At 41.9% G+C, this 15,848-nt stretch overlaps 1 protein-coding gene across 1 annotated transcript in view; it reads right to left on the reverse strand.

The window, feature by feature from the left end:
* Nucleotides 1-15: 15 nt before the first annotated feature.
* Nucleotides 16-15,848, reverse strand: part of fntb (farnesyltransferase, CAAX box, subunit beta) — a gene marked incomplete at its 3' end in the record, with an annotated part of 17,949 nt that continues 2,116 nt past the window's right edge. The window contains exons 3-6 of the mRNA XM_010776290.1: nucleotides 8,237-8,309; nucleotides 3,661-3,752; nucleotides 1,441-1,587; nucleotides 16-99 (exon numbers count right to left, since the gene is read on the reverse strand). Coding sequence (XP_010774592.1) covers nucleotides 16-99; nucleotides 1,441-1,587; nucleotides 3,661-3,752; nucleotides 8,237-8,309 — 396 coding nt within the window. The remainder of the gene's footprint in view (nucleotides 100-1,440; nucleotides 1,588-3,660; nucleotides 3,753-8,236; nucleotides 8,310-15,848) is intronic.

A 15,848-nucleotide genomic window follows, 5' to 3' on the forward strand; every position in this document is an offset into this window, starting at 1 on the left:
GGGTATCTATCTCACCTGACATCCACCTCCCCTCCAACGTGCATCACAAACGAGCCATTTGGCTGCTTCACTGACAGTAGGAAATCTAAGAGCTTCTTCCTGGAGAGGGTCAGCACAGGAGGAGAGAGAGGGGGGGGGGTTTCAAAGAAGAAGAGGAGGAGGTGTATGGGGACGAGAAGAGCGAATAATATATAGAGTAAAGGGGGGGGGGATGAAAGGAGAGGCAGAACAGAGGGGAGGAAGGAAAGTCAGAGTAAGTGCTGCACGTTATGAATACAATGGACAAATGATACATCAAAAGATTGATATCAATGCAAAAAAAAATACGAGTCAGAATTCATGTCAACACAACCGTTAAAAAGGCTCTTAAAATAAGGTATTTATTCAATTATATGTATGCTGTCAAACTGAAATACATGAAAGAAGCCTATGTTTTATTATTCTATGTATAGTATAGAGGCAGGCATGTGACCACAGTATAAAAACCCAGTGATACCTTCAGGGGGCGTCGATACAAACAGTGTTGTGTATATTCTACTATGTGGAGTGTATGGTGTTATCTCTGTCCTAGTGTCCTGATGTAATGCTCTGTGAGTCATAGGCAGTGGTGTAGTGGGGATTGTTTTACTGGGTGGATGGGGCGGGGAGAGATACTATGGACGGGGTGGACGGGGCGGGGAGAGATACTATGGACGCACTCGTGAACCTTCAATGGGGGAGGGGGGGTACACTGTGGACCTCTGTGTCACCTGTCAGAGCAACTTACAGGATGCCGTTTAAAAAATATAATAATTAAGGGCAGTGCCGGCCGTCAGCGAACCGAGCCAGCCTTTTTTCTGCGCGACTGTCACTCAAATGCGGGACATAGTCTCAATTTGTGGGACGCGGGACAAATGATGAAAACGCTGTGTGTGCAGTCCCGCACAAAGTGGGACACCTGGTCACCCTACACACACACGGTGCTGCCCCTCACACACACACACGCTTCAAATCAGGTTGCATAAATACTTGAGCTACGTTGTTATTGTAATTGCTGTGAAATGTATTATTTTGTCATTATTACAACAAATACACACTTGCAACTGATAACACTGGCAATGATTTTATATTTATTAGACTATAAAAAATAAAAAATCATGCTTCAAAAAAGTGGGGGACGGCGATCCCCCGTGTCCAACGACCACTACACCACTGGTCAAAGGTATATGTATACAGCACTGCTGACACTAACACTATGAGAGTGGCCTCATTATTTTTATTTGATCAGAATTCAAAAAAAGATTTGAATATCCAGGTAATGGAGGTTTTAACCCTTCAGAGCAGCCTTAGAAGGAGTTTTATAACAGACAAGTGAATTCTGTTTGAGTTCTGCTTCAACAGAAACTCTCCTGTGTGCTATGTTCACCTTGGTGTGGTACAAAGGCAGTGGGGTGACGGTACCTGTCTATAATATTGTAGGACTCCTCTGTGCCGATGATGCAGAGGGCGTTGACCGCAGCGTAGGTCGGGGCCAGGTGGGCGTGTTGGCCCGGACCCCCGGAGAACCCCCCCGTCGGGCTCTGACAGCGAGACAGAAACTGACACACACTGGAGAGAGAGGGAGGAGAATTGTACTTACACACACAGACAGACACTATAACAATGACACTGAAATATTCGTCAACAAAAACAGGAAGTGCTTCTTGCGTAATTTGATTAATGCATCTGCACCGGTTATGAAACTGTAACCATGGAGATAGAGCGGAAGACAAAGCATAGCTATTCTTATTTGTTTTGCTGCACAATTCCTGTCAGTGTAGTTGACTTTTAATAATAGTTGAACATAACATTTTTATATTTGTATGTGTTTTTATATGTTTCTAGTTATTGTGCTTTTTTTAATCATGTTTTTAATTATTGTTTTATTATTTGACTGTTATTTGATATTGTATGTATTCCCTGTACAGCACTTTGGTCAACTGAGGTTGCTTTAAATGTGCTATAAATAAAAATTGAGATTGAAAAGATGTAACAAATAAGAAAACATGAGCTTGTTCAAGGAAATGTTGAAGATTGAATCAGGACCTTTTCCTACTTATACTGAAAAAACAGCTAAATATGATTATGTTCTTAAGTAATGGGTCTGCTCCCTTTCCATTTGGGTCAGAACACAGTGTGTATTTGTGTATCTACTTTAGCAGAGTGACGCTCGAAAAGAATATGAAAATAGATTAGAATGCCCTTTAAGATTCGAAAACAAATGCCAACACCTGTCGACTTATACCCTAACATGGAGACACAGCTTTTCCTCACATTAAACACACACACAGTTGCTATCTACGTGTCAGTCAGCAGACTCTAGAGCTGACGTGGCACCGGGCATCTGACCCACTGTTTAATATCTTTGCAGCCTCTGTGCACTGAGCTGCTTCCCTCATAAATGTCCTCTTTATCCTCAGCCGTGGAGAGAAATCACAAAACTGTCGTGAGCCAAGTGAGTTGGACGAGAACGCCACGTTAACTTTGGCCAGCACTGACCTGAGAACAGTGTGCATTTCATGGGACGGAGAAAGCAATCTGCTGTATTGTTATGAATCCTCAAACAGGGCCTGTGTGTTTCTCTGCGTGTGTGTGTGTGTGTGTGTGTGTGTGTGTGTGTGTGTGTGTGTGTGTGTGTGTGTGTGTGAGCGCAGGGCAGTGCCAGCCGGTGTGTTGGCACGCCTCTCAGTCGTAATGAGAGCGTGGGCTGGCAGCCTGGTATGGCCGTGGCCCCGGGAGTGTTAGTTTGGACTGGCAGTAATTTAATCAAATGACATTTCGGTGGCAATAAAAGCATCAGCGTTTAAAGTTACTGCTGCACAAACATCTCTAAAATTATACACCCACTTGTTTAGACCAATCAAGAATGATGGGCCATTATGATTGGAGGAAAAACATTAATTGACTCTTACTTTTAACATGAGTATTCAATTCTATGGGGGTTTAATTAGAAGACAGATGAATTATTGCAGTTGTTTCTAGAGAGGCAGGAAATGATTTAACAGCACAACACTAACAAATGTCAATCCTGGCTTGGGAAAAATGGATTCCCACATGGATTATTGCTCATTATAGGATCATTTAATTTATTTATTTTTGTAAAAGTGTCCTCTGAATCTCTGAGGATTGTCTTGGTGGGGTTTTAGAGCCATATTTTATTTATTAAGCTTCGGATGGAAGACACTCGTAAAACTGGAACAAGTTATTTTGTCATGACTGGTGTGTGTTCATGCACAGTATAATAATATGTTTGCACCAATGACGTTTTTAGTTTTAAGACTAATTTCTTGTTGTTATTTCTGCATTTCATCTTGATTATTTTCTTAACGTAAAGCACTTTGAACTGCCTGAAGTGTGCTATAAAAAAATCACTTGCATGCATATTGCATTACTTTATGACACAATAAACAACAATTACTAGCATGTCGTACAATGAGTTTATGAGTCGCTGCTGCAGTTCATTTTCATAAGTGTTTGTATTGCAGCAGCATTTGATCACTACTAATTATGGGAACTACTTTATGCAAGGGTGATAAATAACAAAAAGCATTTGGCAGTGCCTCTCAGTAGCAGTCTTGCTGTAGAGAGAGAGTGTGTGTGTGTGTGTGTGTGTGTGTGTGTGTGTGTGTGTGTGTGACCCACTCTGAGGCGACAGCAGCAGGAATGGGCTCCTCCAGTAACTCCAGACTGTGAAGAATCCAGAAGCACAGCCACGGTCTACTGGCATCCAGACACTATCTCACACACACACACACACACACACACACACACACACACACACACACACACACACACTCGTGTGTGTGTGTGTGTGTGTGTGTGTGTGTGTGTGTGTGTGTGTGTGTGTGTGTGTGAGATAGTGTCTGGATGCCAGTAGACCGTGGCTGTGCTTCTGGATTNATCTCGTGCCCTCATTGGTCATGTGCGCGTTCGTGTGTGTTGGAGGAGGGGCTCTGTAATGAAGTCTGAAGGAAGGGGCAGATTTTTTCAAATTCTAGCGCACTCAAGCTGGTTTCTCTATTCTTACCTACCCCACCTTTAAAGTGTAAATGTATGTTTGGTTTTGTTTTCTTAATCTATTAACAGTTACATAAATATTTCCCTCAGTAATGTTTTAAAGTAGAACTAATAGGAAATATTGTATTTAAATGTAGGAGTAGATCACTGTGCATCAGTCACCATGTTCCCAGCCATGTTCTCGCCTTCATCACTTCCTTCCTTCTTTGGCCATTTCCCTATTTTCTCCTCTCCTCCATTGCACTTTACGCCCCTCTTTCATCTCCTCTCCCTCTCCTTCCTCCCACTCCTATACCTCCTTCTCTCTCCCTCTTTCCTCCCCAGAGGGAATGAGTAAGTGCATGGTTGAGTGGAGAAGAGAGGTGGGTCTTGCCCTCCAAAATTCTATTTCAGAGAAACTCGAGCTCAGAGGAGCATGTCTGCCTTCAGAGAGCGAGCGCTGGCCTGCTTTTACAGTTTCGTAAGCGGCGCAGCAGCGCACGCCACGCGGAGATAAATACGAATCCCTAAACCAATAAATACGCCGAAGGAAAACAGACGTCAAGCGATTTGCCCACACACGCTTCCTTTAACCCTGAGCTGCATAATGAAACGTATAGAACATTCAGCAAGAGAGTGTTCCCACGCCTATACATCATTTATTGCGATGTAAAGGCAGAGGTAAACACACATGTGCACACACACCAACTCAAACGTACCCAGATGACCCGTTCTTTCCGCTTTGCTTCACTGGGTGAGATCTGTCTCTTCGGCGCGCGCGCGTGCACACACCCACACGCACACGCACACACACAGTCACAAACACAGCAAGAGAAGCACTGCTGGCAGAGGGGGTATGAATTATACATCCACCCTGTCTCTATGCATTAGATAGAAAAAAGGAGAGATGAAGGGAGAGAAAGAGAGATGGAGGGAGAGAGAAAAAGAAATGGCACCAATGTAAGCAGGAGATAACGTGTTCCAGATACATAACGTGTTATTCTGCGATGAAGAGGAGAAACGAGCGGGAGGAGGCGGAGGAGAGGGAGGTAACATCCATAAACTATCACCTTGACAGTATGGCCTTAAGACAGACACGTTTGTTTTGGGTGTGCACTCAGTGTATGTTTTATGCGCGTGTGTTTTGCACAGGTCCACAGCTGGATGTAGGAAGTGCTCCTAGCAACATCTTTCTGCTGCTGTGATGCTCATTGGTTCACAGTTCAAAGAGTTCTTTCCTCTGCAGATGGCGGATGCAGGGAGAGGAACATGCACACCCACACGCACACGCACGCAACTCAGGGTGTTTTTTTTACTTCCCGAAAGCACCAAGCGCGGTTCAGATTTGTCCGTTTGGTGGAAAAAACGGCTAAGCTAAAGTGCTTCAGGGATGTGAGGAAGAAACCTGTGTTTTTGCCGAAGATGAAAACCAAGACGGCTGCGTTGAAAATGCAGAAAGGACTTCCTGCCTGTCACTGCTGTCAGGAGAAATTCCTCACGTCTCCGAAGAGCAGGCTTCATGGGAATACAAATATATTCACATATTTACAGATTGGGAGCTGTCCAATTCTTGCTTGCAGATACTGGTGGTTTTACTTATTGTATTGGGGTTTTAGATTCCTGTTTTCCAATTCTGTTTGTGTTTGATTTTATCTTTTGTGTTTGCTTCATTAGTTTGCTCTGAGAGGAGAGGGCCTTTAATCAGCTTGTGTTTTTGTTTTTATCTCTGCCGCCCAAATTGGTTATTTTCTCTCTTCAAATGTTCAATCATCAGAGCCTTGAAATCCACTTTCTATGGTGCAATACAGACGACAGACAAAAGCACCATTCATAGTCCATTTTTTTTTAATGCACATTAAGCGCATTAGCACATCCTGTTGACTAATTCTGTTTAAGGGATTTTTATTTGTTATCCGATTATTGCTTTGTCGGATGTTTTCCTGCATTTAGTGTTTTGTTTGGTTTCAGCTTCTGGTATCTAATTCAGTCATGTGTTTACCTGTTGTTGTTTTGTTCTGATTTAAGGTTAAATGTATTCTGCTTTTCTGTCTTTCTTGTTTTTAACTGTTGTTATCATTGCCATGATAGAGAAAAGACACAATATTAAAATGGGTTTCATGGGAATTAAGTAACCAAAATCAGCAAAAAACAGCAGGGAAGCCGACCAAAACCTGAAGCTAAGAGGTGCTAACCTTTCAACCCAGTCTCACAGCATTTCGTGTTAGAGTCACGAAATTAATTGAATCTATTGATTTGTGTTCACCAACACGATTTTCCCCTTTTTTTCATGTCACACAGAACGATTTTCAAAGCAATGTATTTCTATTGGTAGTATTTCGTGCCTGCACCACATCTTTTTGTCCGGTCGGGTCTTGGAAGACCAGAAGCTGTGTGGTTCATAAAAACATTTTCTTACTCAATATCTTACCCTAAGCCTAACCATGTGACGTTATACATGTAACTGTTTCGGTCCACACGTCCTCCAAGTTACGGGCTGATAAATATATGTAATTATGTGTTATAGCACGATAGGGTAGAGAAAGATTACTGACAAATCTGACAACTCTCAAAAAAAGACTAAGAGAGAACTGAAAGTATCATTCGACACTGTTCTCGTGTCAGTCGAGTAAAAGTATATATTAACGTCGTCAGAAACTCATTTAGTGAACGTAACTTTTATTCTATTTTTGTGGTTTATTCGAGTTACAAGTTGTTGTCAGAGTTGCGTAAGAGCACAATGTCAGTGCCGTAATTGTTTAACTTAAGACAAGTGGTTGTGTAAAGGGCGTAAAGAAAGACACAGGTGTGTCTGTGCTAAAATTTTCGTTACAGTTATTATTGTTTAATCTTTCCTTTTTCTCTAAATTTTTATGTTAAAGTCATAAGTAGTGTCGTCTTTGCTAATCTTCCTTACATAAAGCTAACCATCATACACAGCACGGCGTGGTTTATATATTGTTTATCTTCCTTTTTTTCCTAAATCTTTTTTTCGTCTAAAGTTATAAGACCCCGACGATTCGGGGTAAATAAAGGGCCGCCTGCCCGTTTTTTGAGGGCTGTAATATGTGTAAATTTTATTTTCCCAATTTCGAATCCCATTGCTATCAACCGGCAAAGAGTTAGGCGCTCCTACGAACGAACATCGTGTTCGAGTCTTCGTCCGTTCTTAGGAAGTTTGACCGTAGCTTTTGCTTCTACACCTCTGTCCGTCGTTCACACGTCCACACGCAGTATTAACTCTCCGGGGCATATGTAAAAGGCGCGTTGTCTAACCCCTTTACCGGCACGCGTTTCGGTAAACACCCCTAAATTTCCTGCGCTTCAGATGGTACACGTCGGAGCTTTAATGGGCGGTTTGGTTCCTGCGCCGGAGGCCACCGTCAAGGGTTCATACGCCTCTACCTTGTCAGGAAGCGCCCGTGAGCTACTGCATGAGGATTTTAACCGAACCTNCTGAGGCGACAGCAGCAGGAATGGGCTCCTCCAGTAACTCCAGACTGTGAAGAATCCAGAAGCACAGCCACGGTCTACTGGCATCCAGACACTATCTCACACACACACACACACACACACACACACACACACACACACACACACACACACACACACACACACACACACACACACACACACACACACACACACACGACCAATTATAGCAATAAACAAGATCAGTCAGTCGGACGGAGACGAGAGGAAACAGAGCAGCAGAGGCCGGGCCTTCAGGAGCAAAACAGGCTGATAGACGAGCAAAAATATCACACTGCTTATTCTCAGTGTTGGGTAAATATACGATGAGAAAAAAATCAGTGACTTGATGTCTTTTGTGTTGTTTTTCTTACATAATATCATGACTCAGCTTCTAATTCCCTTTTCCGGCAGTGCTGCGATGTTTACGCACAGATAAGCACCGTGCTGTCAATCAAAATAAACAGTTTGAGGTCAGAACAGTGTGTCACTGACAACAAATGCTCTCCTCTCTATTTTTCAGGAGAGAGCAGAGAATGACACACAAAAAGAGAGGTGACCTTCCTGAGAGTGAACAAGCCTGTTACCTTGCAGAGTGAATACAATGGTATTTCTGTTATTTAAAGCAGGGAGATAATCATCCAGAGGCAGTGAGAGTTACACAGGAGCTCCAGTGTGAGAAGAGGATGTACTGTATGTGTCACAGGATTAACAAATATCCATAAACATGTAGTTATCAGGTGTAATACGGTACCTCATAAGCATCTGATAAGTGACGTAAGCCCTTCTTGAGATATTGGTAGTGTTGTTCCCGCAGCAACGTTGGCCTGAAGACAAGAACAAAAGGACAGAAAGATACATTAGAAATAGGCAGCAGAAAACGTTAAAACAGATATTTAAGAAACACCTACAAAATATTCACTTCCAATTAACTATCGTTGTAGAAATGCTTTTTAGAAATATTATCTATTCAAAATAAATTCAACAAAAAAAGAAGACATGTAAATATTTGTTGGAAATGATGATTAGGAACAAAAAGGAAAAAGGAATATCAAATCCAACACACTTCAATTTTAGAACTGCTGTCTCGCAGTCACACACTGTTCCCTTTTAACATTAACACACACACACACACAAAAACACACACACACACACACACACACACACACACACACACACACACACACACACACACACACACTTTTTTTAATGACGTTTGTCTTGTTTATACCAGTTTATTACAAAAAACACAATAATTACCAACTGCTTTGTTTTAAAAGATTTGAAATAAAGTCTGTTTTGCCCTAGTGTTTATTTTTGTAAGATTCTCATGATAATCCATATTTGATCTGGCAGATGTGGGCGGAAAAATATTAGTTACATGTAATAAAAAACACATCAGTACATTCCTGATAAAATGTCAGGAAATAACCAGAGCCTGGACGCTTTGCTTTCATGTGTTATGTCTGCAATTAACCTCATAACCTTTTCATATAACTACCATCCAAAAAAGATGAAAACTAACCCTCTGTAACTCAGAGTCCACGCCACACAGAAACACATTTTCTCTACTTGCATGACCTCTACTGAGAAATACTGCTTATTTACTTGTAGTACATTTTCCCTTTGGCTGTGAAGCAGGTCCACGCAGTTGTCATGGAAATGAAATGAGAGTCACCCCACTAGGAAGAGGCCAATGACGGTTGACAGCAGCAGCAAAGTATGTGGGCTGATCCACAAACCAATTAGAAAACAGCCGCCATACATCACCGTGCAGCCGGCGCTACAGGCTAACAGCAGTTGGGGGAGATGCAAACAACCAATGAGCACGGCTATAATGGCAGCCAGTGTATTCTACATTATGAGTCCTGTGATTAGATAATGATCGGAACTAAAGCCACAAATTATCTGACCAATTAAATAACGCTGGTTTTAAAAGGGCAGGTTTTTTTATTTTATTTATCAATGTTTGTTATGATTTACTGAGTTCAGGTCAGGCCAATTTAGTGTCCTGATTTCCCTCATTTGTTGTACTACTATCTGAACACATGTCTTAGAAAAGGAAAAGCAACTTAATTTCCTTTCTATACAATCAGACAAGGCAGTTCTGAGTCTCTTTAAACATGTACTCCACTGATTTAGCATTTACATTGTAAAGTAAAACAACATTTAAAAGTGTAAATCACTGCAGCAGACCCTAATGCAATACAATACTTGATACATTCATACTTAATATTTATGATATCAATCCATTAAAGAACAACAATGGCTTGGATGTTCTTTAGGTTCTTTTATAATACATATATTATAATATATAAGATTTTAATATAATATCTGCAGGGCAACATTTTTCAAAAGGAATATTTCCTTAAAAATACTTTCTTGTTAGATGTCAGTAAAATCTCAATAAGCAGTAAGCCAGCGGTGTCAAACTAAAGGCCCGGGGGCCAAATCCGGCCCGCGACAATTATTTTATGTAGCCCGCAAGAGCTTGCAAAGAATATAATATGTTTATTATACGGTTGAATGCCGCTTTACAGAAGCACGTTGTCCATAAACTACATGTCCCACAATCCATCTCATTTTGTGACATGCGCACTGAAGAGACTTGTAATGTTTTGCCCTGGACTTCNATTACAGAGCCCCTCCTCCAACACACACGAACGCGCACATGACCAATGAGGGCACGAGATACGTTTGTGCGCAGATGGAAGGCTGACAGGCAGGTAGGCCATCCAGTTATTTTAGCCGGGCCGGCTCAGATGATTGGTCGTGCTTTTTACAGCGCCACGGCTTCCACAGTATGTATTTATTGTCAAAGCATTTAATATATTCATTGCTATCGGGATGTTAAGAGCACTCCATGGAATATAACAAAAAGTGTTTCTGAAATAAATTACATACCCCACCTTTAGTTTTAAAGTGAGTTTCAAATGTGTTTTTAAACATGGCATAAAACAGTAACCAACAAATGCGCTACTTACTCCAACTTGAGTAACATTTCCTCAAATCTGCAGTCCCAGGCTGTTTTCAAAAGCCAGTCTTTATTACATTTTGAATATTGGTGACTCGTTTTAAAAGATTAATAATTTCAGTAGGAGCCAATGGATTCATTTTAAGTATTAAGTAGACGGTCTAATCTTAGTTTTGGGAGGATTTGAAGATAAATTTAGAACAAAAAAAAGCCTATCTGTATCTCAGTTAAAGGAGATAGTAGATTAGTTAACATAATTATAAATTAGCAACACCTTGACCAGCTTCAAAATGTAAATGTTAATACATCAGTATTGATTAATTTCACTCTGCCCAATTATTATTTTAATCCAAGTGGTCCTGAAGTAAAAGCAACATTTAAACCGTGGTACTATTTTAATTGAAGAAAGGCGTCGGTATGTCTTCCACCTCTGCAGATAAATAGAGAGAGGAAGAGAGAGAAGACGAATGGAAGAGGACATGTAGAGCTGCTGAATAAAGATGGAGATGGAAAAAGAGAAGAGCTATAAGCCACCAAAAACATGCAGAAGGAACAAGATGAGAGCGGTGGAGAGTGAGGCAGAAAGTGCAAGAATTCATGTACTGGTGGGGGAAAAGAGAGAGAGAGGCTATAAGCACGAGCTAAGAAGAGAACATGTAGAGACAAAAAGAGAAACGGAGAGGGAGAGGGAGGGAGAATAAACTCTTTCCTCCCTAATGGGTGAGTGAGCATCGGGAACAGTCAGCTGAGTCCATGTCAGGAGAAGCAGAACCTAAACGAGAGCGGAGCTTTACATGCACAGTTCAGGCCGCTAATGGACAGCAAGCGGCGCAGAGCAAAGATGGAGCAGATAGAAAGGAGACCTTGGGAGATGTTTTAATACAAAACCAGTCCCTTTATGCTCTTTACTTTACGTTTCAGTGTAGCTGGAATCGACTGGCTCACGATCTGATAAATCGCAAGCAGCGCAGGACAAAGAAAATACACATGGGAGATGCTTTGATTAAAAAAAAGAAGTCTTAAAACTCATTTAGGGTAACTTACTGCTGCCGCTCTGTTTAATAGATGGCAGCGAGGATTGGGGAGAGGGGAGGTGACATCAAAGTGCCGTTAGTGATAGAAATGCATTAGATATAAGCAACGGCCACTGAGCTTGGGGAATTTCAAAGCTTCCACAGTTTTGCTTCCTATCCTGGGATCGTGGTGTTTTTATCACTTTGAGGGTGTTTTTCCCGCTGAGCAGAGCGGGTGACCGTGGCTGATTCTATTCAATAAAGCAAATGACACGTGCACTCTAAGCGCCTAGTTTTTCTGTTTTAATGGACAGCAAAGGAAGGAGAGAGAGAGAAGGGGGAGAAAGTGTCTCCAAGCTAATTTAGTGTTTTCACTGCCTGGAGCTGGTTAGTGCTCACTTCAGTGGACAGGAGGCAGAGGGGGAGGAAGGGGGGAGAAGCAAGGGAGAGTATCCTAAAAACTAATACCAATACAATATATTACAGCCCTGCAATAAGAAGTTTATTGCATATTTCAGCAAAATAGTAAGAACGGGTATTGGAAACAGGTTCCTCAAACATTGAATATGTAGCCATGACAGATTTTACCACTTTCCGAAATGTCATATTTGAGCTGGCATCAGATGCACCTGCTCAGGGAAACAAATGATCATTAACGCATGTTGATTATACTCTGTGTATTGTGTGCAGTATTTCTATGGTGGAAAACGACCTAGCCCAAGGCTCTCTGTCTAGTAATATGATTAAACATATTAATTTAGAAATATGCATCGTGTAAGCAGATTATTTATGTGCATATTGTATCGATGGACCCTTCTTCTACAGCTGGTCTTCAACAAAGCAGGAGCTCCCTTAAGGCCTGCGTCATGTCAGTTGATAATGTGCCTTAATGATGCATATTCCCATACTCCTAAACAAAGTTACAGACCAATTTGTTCCATTTGCCTGCCTTTCCCTGATTGGTATGCGAGGCTTAGGGCCAGCAGATGTGTATTACCGCTGCACAAATTCAGAGATATCATAAATTATATCACAATTACTGAGACACGATGACAAATGAACATCATTTAGAGAAATTGCAACAAATGTTTTCCGTGGTGAATGGAGACATGATCAGATGGGCAACACAAACCCAGACTTTTACTGGTTCAAAACAAAATGTTCAGGCTCTCAATCTCAAGTAATGTGTGTCTCACAGCAACAGACACGTCCAAGGAGAGTTTCAACTCCTTAAATCTTGATCAAACCCAAGTCTTGTCTCTATCTGCCAGCCAGCAGACTCTTAACTCTTAGTGTCTAAGACCTGAGAATAAAACCGTACATCTTTCCAAACGACTCCTGTTAAAGGAAGGAGCACAAGGCAACACTTTGACAACACCGGTACTCTCATCATAGAGCTACACTGAACAAAAATATAAACGCAACACTTTTGTTTTTGCTCCCATTTTTCATCAGATGAACTCAAAGATCTAAAACATTTTCTGTATAACATTGCTTGTCCTAAAAACAAACGGTTGAAGGAGATCTATAAGCAAGCCCTCTATGTACACTATGTAACGAAGACTCTTTTTTTTTATGACGTAGGCAAAATGCTTGGATATACCCCCTTATAAGTCCAAAGCGTACGGATTTCATGCTCTTGTTTGGCTTACCTCTTAAGGTTAAGCGTCCTGTCAGGCTGGAAAACTACAACTGTCCGAACGTTTGGGATGATTAGTTGTATGGTTGTACACTGTAACTGCCAACCAATACATAGATACGCGATACAGAGTGATTTGGTTAACCATTCTCCTATGCGTAACTACCAACAAACAACGGATGAAAATATGTATTGAAAGTTTACAGCTGAACCACCTTGATGTTGGGTGGTTGGAAACGATCGGAAGAGGACCCGCATACGACTTCTTAGGGCGCATCTAGGATGACCACGCGAGTGATAACATGGTTGAACCATTCGGCCTTGCCTGAAAAAACGCTAACGCCTAAGGAATCTTCACTAATCAATAATACGAAAGTCTACTCATTTTCTAAGAGGTAGGCAAAAATATGAGATTGGATATAAAAACACAATTACTTAACTTACCTAAGTCTAAGCTTCTGGTCACATGTGAAACTTACAACTGTCCCAACGTGTTGATGTATTATTGTCAGCGTATACACTCGAGTCCGGGGTAACACGGTCAAAAAGTTAAGCAAACCGTGGTGTCTGGACCATATATACGCAGAAACGCAGATAACGCGCGTACACACAGATGACCAATAACCTAACTAGTGGATAAGTAGTATCGTGATGTATTCATGTACACTGCTGGTGAACTCCTACAACCTAGTCGTGTGAGTGCGGTATGAAAATTTTTAGGTAGAGATATGAGACGCGAGGTCATTCTCTGTTATTCGATGTGGCGACGTTAATGCGATTGAACGCCAACGATAGCGCAAAGCAGTACTCGTGTACGTGTAGTCTTTCTGATCCCAGACATGACACGGTTGCATGGAAGTAATAACTAGTCGGTATTTAGATACTTATTGTTGGGAGTGTGAAAGGGGCCGTTATCTGTCAGTCCTTTGTCAGAATGAAGAACGTACGTGTTGGTCGAACTTATGTGTTCGATATCGTTGGGTACTTTGTTAGCTACTAGTCATTTTTTGTTTATGATACCGATTACTAAAGCAAAAATTTTTGACACAAGTACGAGTTTGCTCGCCGCGCCTCTATATAAGGCCTGTACGTGGGACAAAATTGTGTTGTATGTAATCAGCAACCTCTTACAGCTCTGACCCTTCTATCTTCGAAGAGGTTCTGTCACATACTAAATTATTATGACGTCGGCTCACTTCCTCTATTTTGTCTGGAAAGGACGACACTGAGACGAAGATTAGGTGTAGACTATCGGTCGGCAGTTTATGGCTGTCTCGAGTGTTTACTCCAAACGTCTCTAAGATTCGGTGTCGGGTGGGAGCCAAAAAAGTAAGCTGCAGTAGGTCAGAGTTACCGTCGAAAAACGCAGTATTTACTCTCGGCGTCTATTAATGCATGTCACCGCGAACCTTGTGATTTAACTAACCTGCTAGTGCCAAATTTATAGAGGGGCACATAGGAAGGAACACAGCAGAGTGTGGCAGAGTGCGACCTTTCTCCCTACGAATCTCCTCGCTCGCTTGTGTCTGTTCCTAGTAGAAGGTTATAGGTCGGGATAAATCTATATTGAGAAAAAGTGGAAGGGAGGAGACAAAACGACGGTAATTCTATCTCTTCGATAAATAATGTAACTGTTCCTTTGAGATTTGACCGTCCCCTATGAAAAAAGGCGAAAAAACGGTAGTAGCAGTACCTAAAAAGGCTAGGGTGGTGTGTGTGTGTTGTGTGTTGTGTGTGGTGTGTGTGTGTGTGTGTGTGTGTGTGTGTGTGTGTGTGTGTGTGTGTGTGTGTGTGTGTGTGTGGTGTGTGTGTGTGTGTGTGTGTGTGTGTGTGGTGTGTGTGTGTGTGGTGCGTGTGTGTGTGTGTGTGTGTGTGTGTGTGTGTGTGTGTTGTGTGTGGTGTTGTGACGGTCCATTATGTGACTTGTTTTTATATTTGCGTTGTGAAAACAAAAACGAGGGTAAAAAGTACTCTACTTGAGTTTGATTTTGTAAAGATATATGTGTTTTATTGGTAAGAGTAGTTTATAACCAAGTGTTTAGACTTTTTTAGACACTATCACCGGTGAAGAGGAAACGGCTCTATTAGGTAGGGTGGCGTGTCCACACCGTATAGTTCTACGACTAATTCTGTCGTGACTAATAACCGTGTCCACAACGGAACTCAGACCGGTGTTATTTTCCGGTGAGACTTTCACGTAAAAACAGAAATAACCCCCCCAGACCCCCCAGGCTTTTGGTCAGTCATAGACACACTGGTGGTAAACGGAGCGCGCAACGTTGTGTAGAGGGAACGGGATCTCAACTAGGGTTCCAACAACTAACACCGGACACCTTACACCCAGGTGAGGGAGAAGTTACCGACACGCTTCAACGACTTATAACGTCCTGCCTTGTGCGACAGCATATGCGGCTAGGTCTCGTAGGGTTTGTACGAGTTACCAACTGTACAATCCCACTATCTCATTGTGATCCCAAAAAGCCTGGGGTCGGCCTTCCGGATCCATATGGTCTTTGTGGCGGGTTATTTCGTCTGTGACGTTGCAAAGTCTCACCTGTAAATGACACCGTGTCGCTGATCGGTCCGTGTTGTACGACCGGTTATTTAGTAGACCGTCAGATTAGTCGTAGAACTATAGGTGTGGACACTTCACCCTACCTAATAGAGTCCGTGTTCCCTCTTCGTGAGTGATAGTGTCTAAAAAGTCTAGACGCTTGTTATAAACTCTCTTTAACCAATA

The sequence above is a fragment of the Notothenia coriiceps genome, unplaced genomic scaffold (assembly GCF_000735185.1).
Source record: "Notothenia coriiceps isolate Sejong01 unplaced genomic scaffold, NC01 NC01_scaffold00016826, whole genome shotgun sequence".
NCBI lineage: Eukaryota > Metazoa > Chordata > Actinopteri > Perciformes > Nototheniidae > Notothenia > Notothenia coriiceps.